Source organism: Podarcis gaigeae, assembly GCF_964106915.1.
Source record: "Podarcis gaigeae genome assembly, chromosome: 2".
Classification (NCBI taxonomy): domain Eukaryota; kingdom Metazoa; phylum Chordata; class Lepidosauria; order Squamata; family Lacertidae; genus Podarcis; species Podarcis gaigeae.
This window is the reverse complement of record NC_139679.1, coordinates 2,738,861-2,761,968: the sequence shown is the minus strand read 5'-3', so window position 1 is coordinate 2,761,968 and position 23,108 is coordinate 2,738,861. Positions and strand designations below refer to the sequence as shown.

The following is a 23,108-nucleotide window of genomic DNA, read 5'->3' as shown; positions in this document are numbered from 1 at the left end:
AAGCAACTCCTTGCTAAAGCTAAGCAATGCTGCGTCAAGTCATTCCCTAGGTAAGAGAGGGTATACCATAGGAACCACACGCACAGCACTTTGGGTTCCAGGATAGAAAATAAAGGGAAGACAACAATAATACCAAGGCTTTACCACCACAAACACAAATTAAGAGCACCTTACCTTCGACTCAGATTCGTTGATAGCCTTTTCTACACCCCAATCCCATTACCTGATAATACATGGAATCACTTGCCTTGTCTGCAGCTGGCTGGCTTGGAGATAAGGGGCTGACCAAATCAAAGAGGCTGGCTGGCTTCAACAGCTGCTGAATCCAAAGTGACTCAGGTTTTAACTTACCCTGCTGTTTAACTGTAAATCCAGCCAATGGGATGGTGGCTTTCTGAAGAACTTTGTGACATCATTGTAACTAAGGCACCTATTAAAGCCATAGATACCTGATAGATTTCACTCTTTCTCTAAAGGCAAGTCTTGCCGGGATGGAAGGGAATTTGCATGGCCTTGGCCCTCTCCTCTCATTAAGAGAGAGCAGTAGTGTGCATACTTGCCATTCCAAGCTACAGCCTTGGGCAGCCGTGCCTTGCCAGTTGCTGGGAACTGGCACATTAGTCAGATAGAAGACTTCTGTACTTTTCCATGTGTAAGACTATTCTTTTAATTCAAAAATCATGTTCAAAATTTGGGGTCGTCATATATGGGTAGTGCAATGTGGGAACATGGGATTGGTTGCTGCTGCGAGGCGGAGATTGTCACTGGTAGCTGTGGCAGCGGCTGGTGTTGATTTGCTGTCCTTGCGGCAATTCAGTGGGCGATTTGCTGCTTTTGTCGGGGAGGGGACAGAGAATAGTTTGCTTTGTTGATGTGTGCGAGTGGCATTGTTGGTCTGTCATGGGAGCGATTTTTGGCATTACTCCCCTAAAAAAAGCTCGACAACTTTGGAGGACCCACCCCCTTTCTTAAATTTATACATGGAAAAATTTGGTATATTTCCTCAGAAAATAAACCACCATGCTTGATAGCAGAAATATGAGTTCTTTCCGCCTTCCCCAACAGTTACCATGTTATTTGCCATTTGAAATGGTGGATTTGATTTAAATAAAATCTATTTAAATCACTAGTCAGTAAGACTTGATGTATTTTTATTTTTTAACAGAAAGATTTATTCTTGCTGGTATAAGGTTTCATTTTTGGAATAATAAATTTCAGAGTAGTTTTTACAGTTATATCAAAAATTACTGATTTGGTTTTACCATTAGAAATACATTATTGCAAGGCTTAAGAAGTTAACTGTTTACAGTTGTACCTTGTTTTGCAGCAGGATCTGTTCCGGAGCCCCAGCCGTTAGCCAAAAAGGACGCAGGGCAAAGCACTGTGTCTGTGCACGTGCATGGAGCGGTTTGCGTGTCTGCACATGCGCAAAGCGCAATTTAGCGTGTTTGTGCATGTGTGAGCTGCAAACCCAGAAGTAACCTAGTACTTCCGGGTTTGCTGTGGACATTTGCTGGAATAGACGCTAGACAAGGCAGACGTTTGCAGAGGTATTACTGTATAATTTGGACAGCTGTTCTGCTGTACTTTTTCTGGAGAGGCGGGAGGGGGGGAGAGATACAGTTGGTAGGCCTGGGCTGGAAGAGGCTTGCAGAAAGAGCAGGCTGAGGAGAAACAGGCTGGTGGAAAGCTGGAAAAGGGGAACCAAGGACTGGAGCAGAGAACGTCAGGACTGAAGTTCCAGGTAGAGACTTTATCGTTTGGACGAGCTCTGGGAAGAAGGGCCTCTTACTAGTTGACTGGCAGGCACTTCAAGGTCTCGCCAAGGTCTTACAGATCCCTGTTACTAATTCCTCCTCCTCCACCACCCTTTGGATTTGCTTCTACATGCAGGTGCCTATTCTGTACAGTTAAGTGTCAGTGCAGTTGTTGGGACCTGGTGGGATTGGGAAGAGTTTGCCAGCCCTGAAGTGCCTTCAGCACTTGCCTCAAGTCCGAGTTGCACAGACATGCAACTGACTTGCACAATCATTACACAAAGATCCCAAGACTTGTGGAGTATTCTGTTCACAAGGTTTGCACTTTCATTTTTACTGCTTCACACTTACTAGTAACTTAAATAGAAAACTATCTTTAGAAAGATTCCCCCCAAAGCATTTTATTTTTAAAAAATCATATATATATATACATATATATATATTTGCTTTCGTAGATTTTCACGGGTACAGGAATGCAGGTTTTGGTGTCCTCGGGTGTCTTCCCGTGTAAAAGTTGGGGTGTCTAGGCGACGTTTCGACGAGGTCTCACTCGTCATCTTCATGAAGATGACGAGTGAGACCTCGTCGAAACGTCGCCTAGACACCCCAACTTTTACACGGGAAGACACCCGAGGACACCAAAACCTGCATATATATATATATATATATATATATATATATATATATATATAATTATTTTTAAAAAATCATTGATTTTTATTCACCCTGGTTTGAAATGCCAGATGGAACCCGTTAGCTAATGTTTGTGACCTGGTGATAAAAGGCAATCTTTTCTTGTTTCCTGTTTGACTAGTGTGTGGTGTGTGTGGTGTAACGGAATTTATTAATTTATTTTTACATTTATATACCACCTTTTCCTCCAAGGAGCTCAAGGTGGTGTGTACATGGTTCTCCTAGCTAGTTCATCCTCAAAACAACCCTGTGAGGTAGGTTAGGCTGAGATGGTGACTGGCCCAAGGTTGCTCTGTGAGCTTTGTGGATGAGTGGGGAGTTGGACCCTGGTCTCCCAGGTCATAGGCTAACAGTCTAACGCCACACTAGCAAGATATTTGGAAGTATCTCTTCCGAAGTGCAGTGGGACCTACTTGCACCATGTAGGTTTGTGTTGGCTTGCAGTCTTCAGCTGAGGGAGACCTAAAGTCAAATCCCAGTTTAGCCATGATGCGGGCTGACAGCTTTTGTACCAATTACTGCCTCTCAGCCTAAACCACTTAGCAGGCTTGTTGTGGAGTGTTGCACAGCAGTTAGAGTGTTGGACCAGGACCTTGGAAGACCAGGGTTCAAATCCTCACTTGGCCGTGAAATTTCCTGAACGACCTTGGGTCTGTCACTCTTTCTTAGCCTAACCTGCCTCAGTATTGTTGTGAGGATAAATCAGAGAGAGGAGAAGCTTTTATCAATGAATCATTCTTTTTATTTTCATGCTGTCTTTCCAAAGCTAAAACCATGCTCAAGGCAGCTTACAACATGTAAAAAATTACATAATTACAGACTTAACAAAAGTAGCCTTCAACAATAAATAAAACATCAAAATGTACACATTGGACAATTTCAACACAAATCCTGAGATCTAAAAAAAGATACAAAAATAATATACCATAATGGTCTGACTATAAGCCTCACTCCCCCCCCCCCCCAATTCTGACCGTGAAAAGTTAAAGCACGGCTTAAATTCGCGACCTTACAAAAATGGGCTTTTACGATATCGCTGCTGAACCAGACATATGGTAAAATGAAACTGGTGTGAGTGCCTGCAGAATTTTAAGAGAGCAGCTTATATTCGGGTATTGTATTTTTTTTCTCTCCCCCCCCTCTTGAATTTTAAAGCTGTGGCTTATATTTGGGTGTGGCTTATATTCAGGCCAATACGGTAAATAATAGCAACAACTGCCCACCCTTGAGTGCCTTGGAGGAAAGGTGGAATATGAATCTAGTTTGTAGAAACTCGACACACACACACACCTGACATACGCAATGTTTCTGTTATAAATTCATAGAAAATCAACCCTACATCGGATCTACACCGTTCCACTTTTATTTTGCTCCATGAAGGAAGGACTATCAAAAGGGGATGGTTTAATCCAGGACAGGCTGTACCAACCCTTGAGTGTACCAACATGTATGCAGGAGCCCTGCCAACTTTGATGGTCCTAGACAGAAGACCATCAAGGACACAAAGAACTTGCATATGGGAGTGGATTCAACAAACAAACAAACAAAGGACAGTGATCAGCTCTTCCCTCTGGGGCAGGAAACTGCCACCTCCCTTTGTCCTCTGGAAAGTACTTATGGGGAGGGGGAAAAGGAAGAACCAGCCAGGTGACAAGATACTCAGGTTACCTCCACAAACTCCTCCCGCAACCCCTCCTTTTTGTGATGTATCAGTGATGTAGTTGTGTAGTTTTAGGGGTGTAGTTTGGGGGGTTAGCAACTAATAAAAGTTTGGGTTCTCTTTTGTTTGGGGTTTCCAACTTGTTCCACCTTGTGACAGGTGGGAGTCCTGTCGTGACAGTCTTCAATAAAGACCAAGCCTACTGGCTGCTGTTTTGCTCTGGTATTCCTGGCTGGTGTCCTTGTTTTTTGTCCAAGGGAGCCATCAGAGTTCTCCATTAACAAGCTTCACCTCCATAATTTCTATCCGCTGTCCAGCTTGAAAAAGGCACCAGGAGAAAATAGGGTAGTTCTAATTTTACAATAGGTGTGGTTTGGCAGAAGCAGCAGAGTTAACTGTCTAGCAGGAAGAGGTTTGCTTCCACAGAACAAAACTAGCATGATCTGCAGATCTGCTTTGCAACAGAGCTGCTGTGCTGCTCAAGCGCTCCAGCCACAGGAAGTCTCAGCCCCCAAGGGGAAGCAGCCTTCATCGCTTCTCAAGGGGGAAGTGTCAGGAGACAAGCTTGGGTGCAGCTGCCGGCCCCAGTGCGAAAGCAGCAACGCAGGCCCTCTGCAGCTTGTGTTGCTGGGTGTGGCCACTGCATGGCACCCAGATCTCTTACCCCCCTTTTAAATTTTTCCCTTGAAGAGATCACGGCACTCTATTGCGCCTCTAGTTTTGAGGTCTTGCTTCAAGTGAAGACTGAGAGGGCACTGAGAATTCAACAGGGAGATGTCTCTGCCCTCTGTGTATCAGCACAAGTTTGCGGAGAAGCTGACCATCCTCAATGAGAGGGGAAAGGGGGTCCTTGTTCGCATGTACAACATCAAGAAGGTAGGAACTGATGTGACCAGGGGCAGGTCTTCGTGTTCTCTGCAGGGAAACGGATCTGTGGCCAACTTTGAGAAGGAAGTCATAGGGTCTCGTGGTTTGGAAAGGGGGTGGTGAGGTCCTCTGCCGTGCTCTGTTCTTGGCTTGGTGCAAGAGGAGAGAATGGCTCTTACAGCCATGGGTGCAGGTAGCTAGAGATCAGGGCTGCTAGTTACTTTTATTGGGTTGAGGAAGTCCTAGAAGCGGCAAGACGCAGCTCCTATTTTGATCCCAGTTGTGAAAGCATGATGCTCACCCCCCAACGAATATGAACTGGGAAAGGTTCAAGGAAGAGTTCATGGCTCCTCACTCAACTGCTGATGCCTTCTTAGAAGCGGCTGGCAGTGGATCTAGTGGGTTAATGGAGGAAACTAGGGATTCTTGCATACTGCTGCTCTGAAAGAAAATACTTTTTTTCTGGATCTGCAATCGGTCTCAATTTTCTCTAGCTGCCAATCCTACTTCCTTGCTTTCATCGGTGCTAATCAAGCTGTTTCTTCAACTCCCAGCAGAAAGAGTTTTCTTTATTTGTCCAGCCAATTCCTTCCTCTCTTCAAGACTCATTTTTGACCAGCACAAACCTTTCCTGAGCCACCTTAGTGTTCACATATCTACTGCAACTTGGGTGCTCCTGACTATCCCCCTTTGTCCATCTCCTGTCTGCCCATCTTAGTCTTGTCCATCGAATACATATCACCAGTGGTTGGAGTGGCAACTGCTCCGTATCTGTGATCTTGATCACTGTTGCATTAATGCCGTAGAAAGGTTCAGCAGGCAGAGGAAGATGTGGTAGCGGATATAAACTGCATATGCCTGCCCTCCTCCCTGCTGGGGAGCTCAGGGAAGCTTACATTTTATCATCACAACAAGAGGTAGGTTAGACCTGGGTGTGTGAGAAACTGGCCCAAAGTCATGCAGTGATCTTCATGGGGCTTTGAACCCAAGTGTGCTAATCTAACTTTTTGAACTGAGCCATTTGTTTGGCTCTTTAACATGTCTCAGTAGAAGGTCTGAAAAGACGTAAACAGATCTTCCACTAGCTGAAACCTTGGAGCTATTCTAAGCATTTTAGCAGACAAGGAGATACCACACGCATGTGGTTCCTCTTCCTGTTGCATGTGAGTGTTGGCTGAGGACTCTCTGAAGCTTCCTCTTTCTGTAGGGGCAACAGCAGATCCGATCACAGCTTGCAACAGAATTGTCTTGTAGGCGGCACCTCCTTTCCCCTTCCGGTTTTGATCATGATCTCTACTGCAAACTGTCGCAGGTTCCACCACATGTACATCACTTGCATTTTACCTTAGTGAGTGATTTGAGCTTGCTATCTGATTACTGTGGATGGGCCTGTGGTTTTTTCTTTAAAGTGCCTCTTGAATTGGATTTGACAAAACAATTTTCTTTTCTTAAATGGCTGTGAATGGTCCTTTGAATGGGTGGTTCACTGACAAGGTTGGAATGGTATGATCTGAGAGGTGAATGCTTGATCTTGGCAGATTCAGTATGACAGTGACTAGCTAAGCTGCTATTCCTATTACTATTACAGAGAAAGTTGAGAGTTGACTGTATGGCTGTATGCTCTGTATGGTTTGTATGGGATTTGGAGTCTCTATGGGGATCTGATGTGTGGTTATGGATCTGTTGATTTGTAGGAGTGCCTGTTGTTTGCCTCCACTTATTAATAAAGTGACTGTTGCTATTGGTTATGATCTTGCCATATTAAATATCTGGTCTTATTAGAGGAAAGGGAAGTGGGTACAGCTTTTAACACAGCTGCTCATAGGATAATAATCCGTAATTGGAAAAAATGTGTCAACTGGAGGATTGGACACGAATGCTGACCCTTCTTACATGCAAAGAGCTAGGAATCCCAAACCAACATCATGAAATCAATGATCAACCAGTCAGATTGAATCAAATTGAATTATCTTCCTACAACTATGTTTCCTAAAGTGGTTTAACAATCTCTTCCCAGGGAACACGGGATTATAGCTATGTAAAGAGAACAGGGGTCTCCCAACAACTCCAAGCTTCTTAACAAACTGCTTTCCAGGATTCTTTGCAGGAAGCCATGACTGCTTCAAGTGACATGATGCTGCTTTAACTGTGCTGTGCTGATGGGGCCTTGCTTAAGTTTAGTGAGGTCAGAAATTAGATATTCTGGGAGACTGCAGTGTTCACGGGTGGAATCCAACTTTTGTAACATCCCCCTTGCTCTGCTGTTATGCTTATAAAAAGGTAAAGGTAAAGGTACCCCTGCCCGTACGGGCCAGTCTTGACAGACTCTGGGGTTGTGCGCCCATCTCACTCAAGAGGCCAGGGGCCAGCGCTGTCCGGAGACACTTCCGGGTCACGTGGCCAGCGTGACAAAGCTGCATCTGGCGAGCCAGAGCCGCACACGGAAACGCCGTTTACCTTCCCGCTGGTAAGCGGTCCCTATTTATCTACTTGCACCTGGAGGTGCTTTCGAACTGCTAGGTTGGCAGGCGCTGGGACCGAGCAGCGGGAGCGCACCCCGCCGCAGGGATTCGAACCGCCGACCTTTCGATCGGCAAGTCCTAGGCGCTGAGGCTTTAACCCACAGCGCCAGGTCCTATTGCCACCAAAAGGCACTCTCTCTCTCTCTCTCTCTCTCTCTCTCTGTGTGTGTGTGTGTGTGTTGCAACTGCAGTAGGGTAAAGGGTTAAACTTTCTTCTCCCTGGATGCTGTATTCCTGATGAACAGTGCTACCCGCTTCCCCTAGAAATTAAATAGAGCAGCACAATTGGCATTTCATGTTGCTCAGTTCTGAGTGCAGCTTTGTTGACTTTTGCAGACATGTATGGATTCCCGGACCAAGCCAAGCTTCTTCACCGAGAAGACCATGGAATCCTCTATCAAATACATCAACAAGAAGTTTCCCAACTTGGACACACGGAGCGGCACGGTGAGACCCCATGTCAGAGCTGGAGTGGGGAGTTGGAGGGATTGTACTCTCTGGGAACAGAAAGTGGCCATTGCTCTTCTCCTGGCTTAAACAAAGTAACTTCTGCATGAGAAGAACTGCTGCCATCCTGGGTGTATTCTAGGGGTTGAGACAGGAGGCATTTTCTTGATGGCCCCAAATTCCAATTACATTATATCAACTAGGATAGAGCATAGGTAGAAATATGTTCTATCCCTGATTAGTAGGAAGCTGACTTTTACTGAGCCACACCACCAACCCATTTATTTAGCCTAGTATTGTCCATGTGGACTGGCAGCAGCTGTGCAGGATTTCAGGTAGTGGCTTTTAACAATCCTATCTTGAAATGCAGAGAATTGAAACTGGGACCTTCTGCATACAAAGTATGTGTTTGACCATTCATAATCCACATGAACGTATGAATCTAGTCAAGGGCTGTTTTCCAATTGCTCTCCAAGGAGACCTTTCCTTTTCTAGCCCTGATACCTCCTGAGGTCCTTTCAGCTGGAGCTGGCAAGGGCTGAACATAGGACTTTTACCTTGTAAACATGTGTGCTATCACTATATCTCCCTGTATATATTGGGGAAGGCCTAGATGATATTAATTGCTCTTCAGGAATGAAACGTTTGTAAAGCTGGATGAGTTCATCAGTCTCTTAAAAAAAATAGATAAATGGTAAGTGTCAAGCAGGGGAGGAAGGACTTGGGCCACTCCTCCCAGTGATATGGAGATGTTAGGTAGCCATTGTGCATTTGTTCCAGTCTGGAAAGACTTGGCGCTGTTGCCCTGTGGCCTGGAAGCAAGTAAGGCCTAAAACCATGCAAGCTTATTCTGAATTCATTCTTCCTGTGCTCAGTGGAGCTTATTGCTAGTAATTGTGTTCAGGATTGTGGTGTCAAACATACAAAAGATACTAATTAGGGTGACACTAAAAAAATGAACAGAAGGAGTAAGCCTAAATGTAGCCAGAGTGTGATTAAAAGGAATCCAACAGTTTTCAGATCAAGTATTTTACCTGAATTCTTGGTGTTTTGTTTTTTGGTCAATTGCTTTTGTCACTTGAGTTACCTGTATAACTGGACATGGAGCCTTAATAAAACTCAATATATATAATTTGTTTTTGCAAAAATCCTGCTGAAATTAAAAGAAATACAAGCTCATTTCTTTAAAATGATGGTAGGGAAAAAACCCACCAATATCAGGGGCCAGATCGATAGCTTTAGGGAGTCCATTCCCTAGCAAGGGAGCCTCTACTGAAAAAGCTCTGCTCTGTTTCCCAGGAGGAATGAGGTTGCTGGTGGTCAGTCATACTTGTCCATGCTTTGTTTGCTTTTCTTTACAGCAACATTTGGGACCAGTATACAAGGAGAAAGCAGATATTTTCCGGGCACTCACTTCCTATTATCAAACCTTTGTGGATGTAATGGAATTCCGGGTGAGTGTTATTAGGGATTTGAGATGTTGCTTTTGAGGCTGCTGTTGGTTTGCCCTGGTCTGACTCAAGAAGCCTTCTACCTTTTTGAAAGAGGAGAGCAGTTGTTCTGTAGTTTTTCTTGACCTCTTTGTGTGAATGACAGGGATGACTGCAACTGTTGAGTGCTAAGCCTTTGTGGAGTCTTTACTAGGCCAGAAGTCTTCTCCTTGCATATAATAACTTTGGCTGACCAGATGAAAAAGAAGACTCCTTCACTTTTAATAGCTGTGCAAAAGTAGTCATTTCAGCTGAATGGTAAGTTATAATAAAGTGAAATAATAGTCATAATGCCAAAAAGGTCATCAGAGCATTTCCCACTTTGGCATTGCAGAATTTGGGACATGGCTGTTGTCAGAGCGAGTGGTTTCTGCATTATTACATTCTTATTATTATTTATTATATTATATATTATTTATTAATAATATATATAATATAATATAATTAATAATATATTATAATTTATTATATATTATTTATTACCCAATCTTCCATACCTGGGTAAGGTAATTGAGAGAGCGGTTGCTGAACAGCTTGGTAGGTTTCTGGAGGAAACATCGGCATTAGATCCATTTCAGTCCGGTTTCCATCCTGGTTTTGGGACTGAGACGGCTCTGGTTGCCCCCTAACAGATGATCTCCGTAGACAACTGGATCGAGGCGGGTCAGGACTGCTGATCCTTTTAGATTTGTCAGCAGCCTTTGACATGGTCGATCATGATCTTCTGGACCACCGCCTTGCAGACGTGGGCATACAGGGCATAGCCCGTAAATGGCTGTGCTCTTTTATCTCTGGTCGGGGACACAGGGTGGCACCAGGGAGGGAAATGTCGTCGCGCCACTCCTTGGTGTGTGGAGTGCCGCAGGGCGCAATTCTCTCCCCGATGCTTTTTAACATCTTTATGCGCCCTCTTGCCCAGATTATCCGGAGCTTTGGGCTGGGCTGTCACCAATATGCTGATGACACTCAGCTCTATCTGCTGATGGCCACACTGACTCGGCCCCGAACACACTGACCAGATGCTTGGAAGCTGTGGCTGGATGGTTTCGTGGGAGCCGACTGAAACTAAATCCTTTGAAGACAGAGGTCCTATGGCTAGGTCGGGATGGCATGGGGATGAGGGACCAACTCTCATCTCTTGCGGGGGCCCAATTAGTGCCATTGCCTTCCGTTAAGAGTTTGGGTGTAATCCTTGATGCCTCCCTTTCCATGGAGGCGCAAGTTACAGCAACAGCCAAGGCGACATTTTTCCACCTTCGTCGCATCAAGCAGTTGGTCCCTTACCTTTCCCGCCCCGACCTGGCCACAGTGATCCATGCGACGGTCATCTCCAGGCTTGACCACTGTAATTCGCTCTATGTGGGGCTGCCCTTGAAGCTGTCCCAGAAACTCCAGTGGGTGCAGAATGCTGCAGCGAGGCTCCTCACGGGGTCTCTGCCATGGGAGCATATTCACCCAGTGCTTTTCAAGCTGCACTGGCTCCCGGTGGAGTACAGGGTCAGATTTAAGGTGCTGCTTTTGACCTTTAAAGCCCTTCACGGCCTAGGACCCTCGTACCTACGGGACCGCCTCTCCCTGTATGCCCCACGGAGAGCCTCAAGGTCCATAAATAACAACACCCTAGTGGTCCCAGGCCCTAAGGAAGTAAGATTGGCTTCAACCAGAGCCAGGGCCTTTTCAACACTGGCTCCAGCCTGGTGGAACGCTCTGCCTCATGAGACCAGGGCCCTGCAGGATCTGATCTCTTTCCGCAGGACCTGTAAGACAGAGTTGTTCCGCCTGGCCTTTGGCTTGGAGCCAATTTGATTCCCTCCCTCTCTTTTTTTCCCTTTCTTTTCCTTCTCCTCCTGCGATGAGGCTACATTTTAATATTTTAATGTTCCATTATTTTAATGTTGTATTTTATTTTTGTTTTTAAGTTGTAATCATTCATCTTGTTTTTATTATTGCTTGTAAGCCTCTCTGAGCCCGGCCTTGGCTGGGGAGGGCGGGGTATAAATTAAAAATTATTATTATTATTAATTATTATCATCATCATCACATTTGTATCTTACTGCATTTATATCTCCCCTTTCCTCCAAGGAGATCAAGGTTGGGTACCTTGTTCTCCTCCTCCTCCCCATCTTATCCTCGCAACCTACCCTGTGGGGTAGGTTAGGCTGAGAGACAGTGGCTGGCGAAGGTTACTCAGTGAGCTTCACAACTGAATCCTGGTCTCATGTCTCAGCCCAGCCCTCTAACTGCTATGCCACACTATCTCTAGGTGGATTTTAACTTGGACACTTTATTTATTTTTATATTAGCAGTCTCATACTTGCTATTGCTTGGGAATTCTAAGAAACCAAAAAACCATGCAGATTTTAAATCAGTGGCTAAAATCAGTGCAGTTTTGAAAGGTTCAGTTGCCATCTTGATATGAAATGGCATCCATTTGCCTCCAAACATAAATGAAAATCTGTTCCTTGATCCCAAGAACCATCGTGCAAAATTTTGTTATGATATCTTAAATGTATGGTGAACAAACAACTTTCCAAAATATATAGTAGATACAGTATTTTATCCAGTTCTCCTTCCAAATACATTTTATTCCCCAGTCCTTCCTCACAATAACACTGGAATGTAGGCTAGGCATGATTACCCAGTTAGACCAATCGAGGGGTGGGGGTGGGGTGGAGCCACAGCAACACCCTCTGGCAATGTAAAACCTGCTCAGATTAAACCAGAAAACAGATTCTACTGTACAAAAATAGAATTAAAATGAAAAAGCAGTCACATCTGTGGACAGAGGACATTTGCTAAATAAGCAAAGATAGCAGCCAAATAAATAATCCTGACACATTTATGCTTAATAAGAAAGCCAGCCTTTCAAGACGCAACAGTTTTATAAAAAAGAAAGATGAAGTGTTCATGTCTGTTTTAAGGCTACACAGAGTTTACAGTTGAATTCATAATCAGGTAGATCTTTAATGTCCAAGGACAGAAACACAAACATCTGTCAGTGTCATCAGCAGCAGTCTCGAGCAAAATCTAAGATGATTCATACAGCTTTGCGGGGGCATGGAATGGGGAAAGGTAAATGGTTTCATGCTGGGTTGATCTTTGCAACCAGACTGTTTTAAATTGGTGTGGGTGACTGTTGTATAAAATTGGAGGTTGGCTTTTGCTGCCCAACTCCCCAAAGGACTCTGAGTCCCCTATATCAGTTAGAGAAGAATGGATGGAAACAGGATCCAGTGAAAGCAAGGCAGATCTTTATTTTTCTGTTGCAACAGAGTCCCACCCCTCTCCTTCCAAGGAGGTGAGAGAGCCCAAGAACAAAGTGTGCAGAAACCTTTAAAGACTTCAGACATTTCCCAACCCCTTAGCCAAAGAAGACCCTAAAAGCACCATGCATACATCACAGAAATTTGAGTGTGTGGGTTCTCCTGTGTGCCAAGATACCTGATAAAGCTTTACTGATTGTATTACCTGGGCAGTCTGGCCTTTCTACCTTAGTTCTTGAATCCTGGTCATAAGCCCACCCTAGCCATACATCAAATATGCCCTTAAGACAGGATCTGTATGTGAAAGAACTACTGGGAAAGGTGTCACCAAGTTATTTCCTTCTGTAGAGGAAATTATTTATAGTCATTAGGAGAACCAAGATGGCCTTTTTGATTGTTCTGGGTGCTAAAATAATGTGTACTTTTCTCAGGGAATATTTCCTACATTTTGAAGAGTAAAGATAGGTTTTATGTGAAGTGTGTGTGTCTGCTATGTGTGTGTCCCCTAAAATTTTTATAATGGCGACCTTGGGCCAGTCAGTCTCTCCCTCTCTCTCCTCTCATCCTCTCTCTCTCTCTCTCTGAGTTTAATTCACCTCACTGAGTTGCTGTAGTAATGTGGGGAGGGGAAGAACTAAGTACAGGCCCTTGCAGGAAAGGTGGGCTATAAATGCAATAATAAAAATGAATGATATGCAGCAATGGAGTGTGTGGAGTCCAGTTCTCTACCCCAATAGCTTCATTAATGCTAATATTTCTTCTTTAGGACCATGTCTATGAGCTGCTGAACACTATGGACGCCAGCCTGTGCCATTTTGACATTGTGAGTATCTTTTGAATAAAGTATGGATTGTAAAGTGTTGGCTTCTGAGAATTAAAGGCAGATGGGCATTAGTTTTAGTTTAATGCAACTGTGGACCATCTTGATGCTGGGCCATTGGCAGCTTAGAAAGTCAGTTGGGGCTTCCGGCTCCTGTCTGCCTTAATGGAGTTACCTCCCACGACAATGGGACAATGGGAGATCGTTGGCAAAGGTTAATCAAGGATGATTGAGGATAATTATCCCTGGAAATTCCCCCCAGGGATGGTGGGAACGGGCTACACTCGCTCTGGCATAGAATGCGGGAGGCAGGGAGGCACTGAGTGCAAAAGCACTTTGCCTCTTGGTAACCCTCCAATGATGCCATTAAGAGCAGAGGTTCTTCTGTTCTTTAAAGATTATTTGGGATTAATGTACAGACGCGTGCTGGAAATGATGGGACAAGATCAAAAACTGCCGAATTGAAACAGCTACAAGGTTGTAAAAATTTGAATCGGAAAGAAGACTTCATTCAATCTAAAAAACAGTATGTGGGGGGAGGAGCCAATGGCTTCATTATAAATGCTTTGTTACATAAATGACTTGGCAAACCCCCTGAGAATGCAAAAAATAAATAAATTCATATAGCAGGTGAAGATGAAGGGAGACGGGAGTATAGATATGGATTACAATAACAAAATGAACTGTGTGAGGAAAACATAATAGTATGGAATAATTTTTAAAAGCCTTGGAATCTCTATGAAGTTAATTTTTATTTTCCCCCTGGCTGAGGGGAGGATGGATTGGACTTTGAGGACTTGCCAGGGCTTTGGTGGGGCACCAGATCGCTCTTCTACAAGAAACTATAGCTAATTTCTTCAGCTGGACGGAGAAGAGAGAACTTGGAGGCTTGCCAGGGATGTGGCAGGGTGCCAGGTGACTCCCCTCCTGGGACTGGAAGTAATGGCAATGGAATTTTGCAGCTGCAATCAGAGGGGCTGGAGAACAAAAGAGGAGAGATCTATCTAGAGTGACACCAAGTCAACAGCTCCACAAGGCAAGACGGAGGTCGGGAATAATCAAGATGGACATAATATTTGACAAAGACATAAAGGAACAATGGATTAAGATTAATACCCTGGACAGGAAGAAGAAAGGAGAATTTGACTAGCGAACTTATAAATTACTAAATGTGTTAATATGAATTGAAGTTAAAACATTGTAGCTGTGGTGTAAGGGATTTTATCAGGACTGGATTGTAATTGGATTGAGCAATAGTGTGTAAGCAGAATTAAAGGGAACTAGTAGACCTTGAAGTCCAGCAGGCAGGGAGCCACCTAAATTTTATAATTGGCCATGTGATTGATTTGTATTTGAATTGTAATTGTATTTTGGTATTGATATTATAAGGCTTATATTGGATTTTTGTAATTCAAAATTAATAAAAATTACTTAAAAAAAGAAAAAAAAGTCAGTCGGGTGGGAATAAGGAGGCAGCAAGGCAGCAAGGAGTTGAGCAGATAGGAAGCAGCTATAGCAGAAATCGTCACTGCTCCTGCTGCCCAAGCAAAGCTCACGCCTGACCTGAAAGCTTTTATAGATCCCTATCAGGTGAGGATAAATCAGTGGGCTGCCTGGCTGGGCAAAGCCTAGAAGGAAGTTAGAGCCCTTTTCCTGAGTTGACTTACCAAGGGGCAGCCAAGCATGGATTCTTAAATTCCCGGCTCTAGCTCTGGACAGGAGGTGAATGTCCTCAGTATGTGGAGAGGAAAATGGAACCTTTCTTCCCATTCCTTTTTCTGATGAAAACCCCACTTCCTGAAAGCTGCTGTTGGACTTCGTAGGGAAGCTGCTATAGGTGCAAATGGACCACAATTCAAACTTTTGGCTATTGGCAGTTTGCTCACTGAACTGTCAGTATGATTCATCTAACACATGAATGCTTGAGGAACTGTGTCTTTTTTCCATGAATCATAGGTTTGGAAGGGCTGGGCAAGGAGATGAATAAATGTTCTCTAGTACATTTTTTTAAAATGTCCAAGTAAGGAGATTTTCATTACCTCTCAAGTCTGTTGCTGAACTGATCTTGCAGCATAGAAGTTTTCCCTCTAGACTTAGCTGAGCTCCACCTTCTCCTTTCATCTAGTCTTGCACTCATTGGGAGGGATTGATCTCCTCTTCCTTCTGCCATAAAAGAAAAGTATTTTGAATTTTGAATTGCCAGTTCTTCACAACTAACTAACTTTTGTAGCCCTCAAAGCAGCACTTAATTCATCAGCCGGAAGCAGGACTCCACCTAGTGCCTGTTTAGTGCTAACCATAGTTTGCCCCAGTGTCTGAACTGGCAAATTTATGGCTTAGTGTTTTTCCTCCGGAACAGAATTGGAAACTAGAACTTAAATGCACTCTTGATTCTGGCAGTGGAAGGCAAATACTAATTGTGATTGACACTTGGTCCATTGTGGCAAACGATGGCTACTGCTAAAAAAGGAAAGTAAGGGAGAAGCTGTGTGTCAGAGAGGAGGGGGGTTCATGCAGCCTTTAGGCTCATTTACAATCCTCCAACATGGCTTGGAGACGCACACAAAGTGAGCCATTGTCTAAGACAGGGAATGAGGAACGCCTTACAATCCCATCACAATCTGCTTAGATAAGGGATGGGGAGCCTGTGAACTTCCAGGTGTTGTTGAGACTATAACTCCATATCGCCAGTAGCTGGGAATGATGGGAATTATAGTCCCGATAACATCTTGAGAGCCACAGGTCCACCATTCCTTACCTGAGCAGATTGCGCTGAGATTCTAAGAAAAGTGCTGCTGCCAGGAGTCAGAATCTGCCCAGAGTTGATGAAGATGTCAATACATTTCCCTTTTTATTAGATAAATAAAACTGATTTTTCTTTCCTTCTGCAGCATCTAAACTATGACTTCACCAAGAATTACCTTGACCTGATTGTCACCTATGCATCTGCCATCTTACTCCTTTCTCGAATTGATGACCGCAAAGCCCTGATTGGCCTGTACCAGTGTACCCATGAGATGATCCATGGATCAGGGTCAGGGTCCATATATTCCACTCCCTTGGTCCAATAGTGCATTCCTAATGCCAATAGCAATCCCTAACAGGTGGATGTCTGGCCTTCTCTTGACAAGTATTGAGGAGGAGGTAACATTCCTCCCACCCCAACAGCTATTTTGCTATTGTATGCTATTATAGTTAAAAGACCATTCCTCACTTTTAACCTAAATATGCCATCTGTAGCTGAAACCTACCATTTTCTCAAACAAATCACTCCCCCCCCCACTTCTTTGCCCCCCAAGCTAGCCCATCTATTGAAAGGTAAGTTCATTAAACACCAGTATGTTGATATGGAAAACACAGTTCCTCCCTCTGCTTTCCTCCTTAGCAAGAGGATTGCATGGAATGTCCTTGTGCAAATGTCACAGATACCTGTGACACCGCTGTTGGTGGTGACCCACACATTTCATTCTGCCATGCCTTCACCCTTTTGAGAAATTTACAAAACAATGCTTTTGATTTGTTTCTGCAAATTTTCTAGAAACAGGGCACTCCATGATGCCCCTTTCCACCAGCAGCACTCAAGTCGTCTCTTATCCTGGAGGAGAAACACCAGCCAGGCTTCCACCTCCTCCTCAGCAATCCCCTTGCTTTTCTTTATTCCCCTCACCCCACCACCAGTATGGGAGCACACATCTTCTTCAAGAAGGAAAGAAAGAAAAAAGCAGTGAAATAGGCCAACCCCACCCCATAATCCTGTAATCACCACAGCATGAGAATCCCTTCTCCTGCAAGGCCACCCTCCCACACTTTTGGAGACCAGGTGTTGCATTCTCCTGTATTTTGTGTTGTTGCCTGGATTGGCCCAATAAGGTTCTCTGGAGCCCGGGGCTTCTGTCATTGGAGCACTCTTGTCATGTTTTGCAGTGAAATGGGTGGGCAGTGTCAGTGATGGAGGAGGGCTTCTGTTGCTGGCAAACACCTCTGACTCATTCCTTATCTGGCTATAGTGATGCTAGTTTCCCTCGGTTGGGTCAGATGATACTGGAGTATGAGAATCCCTTGCGCAAGCTGATGGAAGAGTTTGGGCCCCATACCAAGGTGAGATTAAAATAAAGAATGAAGTGGGAGGCTTGGGAGGCACCAAAGGAAAGTGTATGAGGACAGTGTGGTGCCCACAGGCCTGGCATTTGGGTCTCAGCATTAGACTCTATCTCCATTAACTTCTTAGCACATCCAGATTCACATTATGATTTTGGAACATGCATTCTTCCTGCGTGTGTTGCTGTGTTCTCAAGAATGGGAGTGTTGGTTTCTATGCAGTATCTTTAAGCTGCTTTGTCCTGAATCAGACCAGTGGCTCATCTAGTCTTGTCAAATTGTAGAGTCTGACTGGCAGTGGCTCTCCAACATCTTGGAGATCTTTCCCAGTGCTTGGTCCTGTGAGATCCCTTTTGTTAGAGATGTGAGGAATTGAACATACAAGGTGTGACTGGAAAGTGAACATACAAGGTGTGACTGGAAAGTGAACATACAAGGTGTGACTGGAAAGTGAACATACAAGGTGTGACTGGAAAGTTCAAAGAGTGGTCATAGAAATTGGAGAGCAAGAAATATTCGAACATACAGTCGGCATCGGAAACCCATGAAACGCTCACAATTGTGTACGGAGATGAAGCTGTAACTCAAAAGCCAGTGTATGAGTGGTTTAAGTGTTTCCATGAAGGGAGGCAACCATTGAAGATGACCCTTGGTCTGGCAGACGGTTGATGAGCAGAATGACGGCAAATGTTGACAGAGTTCGTGAGTTATTGAAGTGGGATCAGCGTTTGTCCATCCGAATGATGATGGAAGAATTGCATATTCCATGTGAAATGGTTACTGAGTTGTCCCACCCTCCATATTCTCCCCATCTGGCCCTATCATATCTCTTTCTTTTTCCAAAACTGAAATCTGCTATGAAAGGGCACAGATTTTCCAACATTTCACATGTCCAAGCTGCTGTGACGAGGGAACTGAAAGCCATACGAAAAGAGGACTCCTCCAGAAGTTTCTAACAGTTCTACGAATGTTGTCAATGGTGCATTGTATCAGAGGGGGCCTACTTTGAAGGCCTGTAACGTATGTATGTTCAAATATTTCTCGCTGCCTGATTTCTGTGATCATTCACCAAACTTTCCAGTCACACCTTGTTGAATCATAGAATGGTAGAGTTGGAAGGGATCTATTCCAAACCCCTGCAATGCAGGATCTCAACTAAAGCACCCCTGACAAACGGCCATCCAACCTCTGCTTAAAAATCCCCAAGGAAGGAGAGTCCACCACCTCAGAACCTGGGAAGTGATGTGTGCAAAGCATGTGCTGTACCTCTGATTTGTGGTTCCTTGGAGGTGAATGTGGTTCTGTAGTTGGAGAGAATGAACATTCTTTGCTCCAATTTCTCATGGTGTTGGCTGAAGGTAGCCCAATTACAATTCTTATTGTGAGCTTCTTCCCTTTTCTTTTGCTGCTTCACAAGTATATACAAATAACATTTTGAGAAATGTGTGGGGAGTTTTGGTGGCAGCCGTGACTGGAACAGGAAGTAAAAAAGAGGGAAGTAGGTAAACTGCAAAACCAGAAAAGCTAATAATCAAGTCATCCACATGCTGGAGGGGGGCGGGGCGGGGTAGAGAAGGGATAGGGGAGGAAGGAGGACAAATTTATTCAGCTTTTGAACAAACACTGGATGATCCCAAAGCAAGCAGGAGCTAGGTGAATGTGTCTGTGTTTCAGAATTGGTCAATCCAGTTTAAAATTTCGGTTAATATTTGGATGATAGTTTGCCATCTGTGGGTAGAGTACAAGTTGAGGAAAACACATAAGTGTGGGGCACTTGTAGGGGAGAAGTAGTGGGTGATCAGTGGATACTTAACTTTCCCTTGTAAATACCTGTAAATCTGGCTGAAGCTGAGCTGTGGGGGAAATTCCTCCAGGGGAGCATTTGCAAGAGAGAAAAAGCAAGTATGGGAAGATTTAAGTGCTCCTCCCACCTGCTTGATGCTTCTTCATGTCATGTGTGCCAAGGGTAACATGTAGTTCTGCTTTCTTCTCTCTCTCTGTCTCTCTCTCTGTCTCTCTGCGTTTTGTCATTTCCTGCTGCTAACAGAGTTCTCTTTCCAGGCGGTGAGCAATGCACTTCTTTCGTTGCACTTCCTCTTCGCCCGTAGAAACCACTCAGCTGATCAGTGGCGAAGTGACCAACTCTTCAGTCTGATCAGCAACCCCGCGAACATGCTAGCTCCTGCCAGTTCAGACACGGTGAGCGTCTCCGTGTATAGAGACAGTGACACTTTTGCTACCTCTCCAGCACAGCCCAAACTCAGGCTTTCTGGAGCATCTTAAAATCAGAGGCCTGCATTTTGGATCAGCAGAGCTCATATATGCAGGCTCTGCCCTCTTGTAGATGTTTCTTGAGTTTCAACAGACTTCAGTGAGACAAGTCACTGTTTCCCAGCATGCAGTGCAAGCTGATTGTGATGTCATTGAGGCTATAATGCTGACAAGTTCTGTTACTATTGGCAGTTGAGCTAGAACAGGGATGTGGAACCAGTTTGATGGCAGTGCTTTGTGGGCATCCTGCGGGGTGGGGGTGAGCACATGCCACCCAGGCGCACCAAGGGATTTTCAGTGAAGGGGCTGGGCCCCTCAAAGTTCTGCAGCAGCCGTGCACACACACTGTGGGGTGTGCTCATGTCACAGGAGTAAGCCGTGGGGTGTCCCCACGACACATCATCACTTGTGCAGGCTGCAGGAGGGCACTGGCGTCATGTGTGCATGTTGTAGGGTGTGCTGATGTTGCATGGCCCTGGCCCTCTCAATCATGGCCACGGCCCCCTCAATCATGATGCCACCAGAGGGTGAGGCCACAGAGACAGAAAAGAGAGCAGGGTAATGGATGTGAATCTTCAGTTTGTACAGTGGGCTCCTTTCCACCTGTAGACAAGTTAAGGTTCTATGTGGGCAAGCAAGAGGTATTTCCATGGTTCCGGGCACTTGAAAAAGGCCTGAAGCAGGGCCAGTGAAGGGGGTGACCTAGAGAGAAGGGGTTTGGCCTTGGGAAGAGATATGGCTTGGGGAGAGTCCCAGAGGCTGCAAAAAGGGAGTCTGGAGCACTGCAGGCCTGAGTTCCCCCCACCTCTAAGCAAGAGAGTGAACTGCTGGCTGTTCTACCAAATGGTTCCCATGTGCACCCAGTGAGGCCTTGCTACTCCAGACCTCGTAGAAAATTATGCTGCACATGTTAAAAAACCTTAGTAGAGGCACTGAGTATTTAGGAAGATGATGATACCAGATTTCTGTAGGCAGAAAACTCATATTTCTTTCCTGTTCCCAGATGGCCTGTGAATACCTTTCTCTGGAGGTTCTTGAGCGATGGATTGTGAGTAAGTGGCCACATTGTTCTTTGCTGATCTGGTAGGCTGGGGAGGATCCAGGCTGGATGGTCAACCTGGAACCTTGACTCAGTATAGCAAGAAATCTTATCCAGAGCTGGATAATCATAGCCAAAAGGTGCAGAAATTGTCCAAGATCATCTTCATTGGCCGCAGTGGGCATAGGCAGACATATGCTTGCGCTCTGGGTTCCCCACCCCCTGCCTCACAAACTTAGCACCCAGGTAAATTCTAGGGCAAGAAACGCTATGGTTTGTAATGCATTTGCTTGATTTGCACAATTCATTTTGCTCCTGGAAGTGGGTGGCAGGGAGGGGCTAGGTGCTGTACGGAGCAGGGAGGGTCGGAGTCCATTGCTTCCTTATCCTTGCCTTTGACCATCTTCTACCCCTGCAGTTGGGTTCTTGCTGTGCCACAGCTGCCTGGGCTCTACCCAAAGCTGTCTGGATCTGTGGCGGGCAGCTCTCCGTGGCTCTCTCTACATTGCTCTAGTACGGGATGAAGTGCTTTCTATTCACAAAGTGGCAGAGGAGGCCTTCAGCAGCATCAAAGGGTAAGAGACCTGTAGAGGTGAGATAGACCCACAGGCACATTTTGGCAGGTTTGAATCCCCTCTTTTGCACTAATCTTAGAAGCACAGGAGTGGTACAGTTGTGAAGACTATGACTGGGAAGACCTGGATCCAAATTCCCACTTGACCATGAAGCTCACTTGGGTGAGGCTTGGGTAAATTGCCAACTCTTAGACTAACCTACCTGACAGGGGTGTTGTGAGGATAAAATGGGGGTGAGGGTTGATGAAGGGCTGTGCATAGCACCTTGAGCTCCTTGGAGGAAAGGCAAGTTATAAATGTGCTTATGAGTGGGAGCGTCCTCCTGTTTTGTATTTGCTCACCCTCTGTATACATGAAACTGCCATCCACTGAGTCACACCTTCTGTCCTTCACGGCCAGTACTGCTGATTGTGACTGGCAGTTGCTGTCCAGAGAGTCAAATGCAGGCCTTTCCCATACTTTCTTCCTGACATCTTTATCTGCAAATGCCCTGGATTGAACTTGTGACCTTCTGCATGTACAGTATGTTCTCTCCTGGAAAACATCACAAGAGACAAGGAAGCTTTGGGGTAGCCATTTTAAAGTGAAGGGTTTGCCACTGGATTTTAAAAACCATTCAATTTTTTAGAAAACTTGTCCTTGCACAAAGTTGGCTCTGCTTGGATGGACGAAGCAACAGAACACAACATAATGTTTTGGAGGGGTTTGGCTGTGATCTCAGTGTCTCTCTCTCTCTGCACAGTTATGGAAAACGCATAGCTGATATCAAAGAATGCAAAGAGCACGCGGTAGCAAACAGGTAGGAATGACCCTTGCTTTCTTGCTCATTGCTTTGTCTGCCGTGTTACTGCCTAAGTCTGCACTGTGGCTGCTCCAGGGTTTTCCTAGTAGATAACCAGGTCTTTTCTGCTTAATACTTTGCCTCACTAGCTTTACCTTTCCCCTCATGTCTGAAATTTGCTTCCCAGCCCCATTTGACCGATGTCCCCATCATCCCTATTTCTTCATTGTATTCCAGCAGCTGCCCTTTGTTACTGAACTTGCCACCTTTTGCCTTATAAACTAGATGTCCTCCGTTAAGACTGTGGTCCTGTACATCAGGGGTGACTAACCTTTTTTGGCATCTCGCTGCTTTCAGCCATGGCCAACCTTCTGGGTGGTGGCCGGGCCAGGCGAAGGGGTGGCTAAAACTTGGTGTATCCATTCCAAACGCTCAGGCACACACAGACACTTGCCCACATCAGCTATCTGTGTAAAGAAGCTGTTAAGACACAAGCTCTCTCTCTGCTCACCTCATCCAGTGATGGGTCTAGTGGCCAGGAAGGGGACAGTTTGACTCCCCATTGGAAAAACTGAACTCTGCCCACCCTCTAGCTGTGTCTGCTTTGTTATATACCGTATGTTTCTGCCACCACTACCAAAATCAATCAGTTCTTGGAGGGCTTGTAAAATCTGCTTGGAGGACTCGATCAGACTTCCAAAAGAGGGGTTAGCCACCACTGTCGTATGCACTTGCTCCCACTTTGAAGCCCCACTGACGTTAGTAGGACTAATTCCTGAATAGACATGTAAAGGATTGCACCATAAATCTCCTTTGGAGAAGGGG

At 45.1% G+C, this 23,108-nt stretch overlaps 2 protein-coding genes across 9 annotated transcripts in view; one reads left to right on the top strand and one right to left on the bottom strand.

Annotated features, from left to right (window-relative positions):
- The window catches only part of LOC310840078 (gametocyte-specific factor 1-like), a 35,974-nt gene extending 16,277 nt beyond the window's left edge, over window positions 1-19,697 (bottom strand). For 4 of the 5 annotated variants that reach the window (XM_083729269.1, XM_083729265.1, XM_083729266.1 and 1 more), the window contains exons 1-2: window positions 19,549-19,697; window positions 15,559-15,682 (exon numbers count right to left, since the gene is read on the bottom strand). In XM_083729269.1, coding sequence (XP_083585395.1) covers window positions 15,559-15,682; window positions 19,549-19,648 — 224 coding nt within the window. In that variant the 5' untranslated portion in view covers window positions 19,649-19,697. Of the gene's footprint in view, window positions 1-15,558; window positions 15,683-19,447 lie in introns of all 5 variants that reach the window. The other variant, XM_083729267.1, reaches the window with a different exon arrangement.
- NCKAP1L (NCK associated protein 1 like) overlaps window positions 478-23,108 on the top strand; it is a 68,037-nt gene continuing 45,406 nt past the window's right edge. Inside the window, exons 1-10 of one of the 4 annotated variants that reach the window (XM_083729158.1) lie at window positions 478-652; window positions 7,836-7,946; window positions 9,308-9,400; window positions 13,466-13,522; window positions 16,411-16,553; window positions 17,527-17,617; window positions 19,679-19,816; window positions 20,892-20,940; window positions 21,346-21,502; window positions 22,245-22,301. In XM_083729158.1, the coding sequence (XP_083585284.1) occupies window positions 7,842-7,946; window positions 9,308-9,400; window positions 13,466-13,522; window positions 16,411-16,553; window positions 17,527-17,617; window positions 19,679-19,816; window positions 20,892-20,940; window positions 21,346-21,502; window positions 22,245-22,301 (890 nt within the window). In that variant the 5' untranslated portion in view covers window positions 478-652; window positions 7,836-7,841. Of the gene's footprint in view, window positions 653-1,528; window positions 1,551-1,623; window positions 1,745-4,609; window positions 4,987-7,835; window positions 7,947-9,307; window positions 9,401-13,465; window positions 13,523-16,410; window positions 16,554-17,526; window positions 17,618-19,678; window positions 19,817-20,891; window positions 20,941-21,345; window positions 21,503-22,244; window positions 22,302-23,108 lie in introns of those variants that run through there. The other 3 variants (XM_083729160.1, XM_083729159.1, XM_083729157.1) reach the window with 3 other exon arrangements.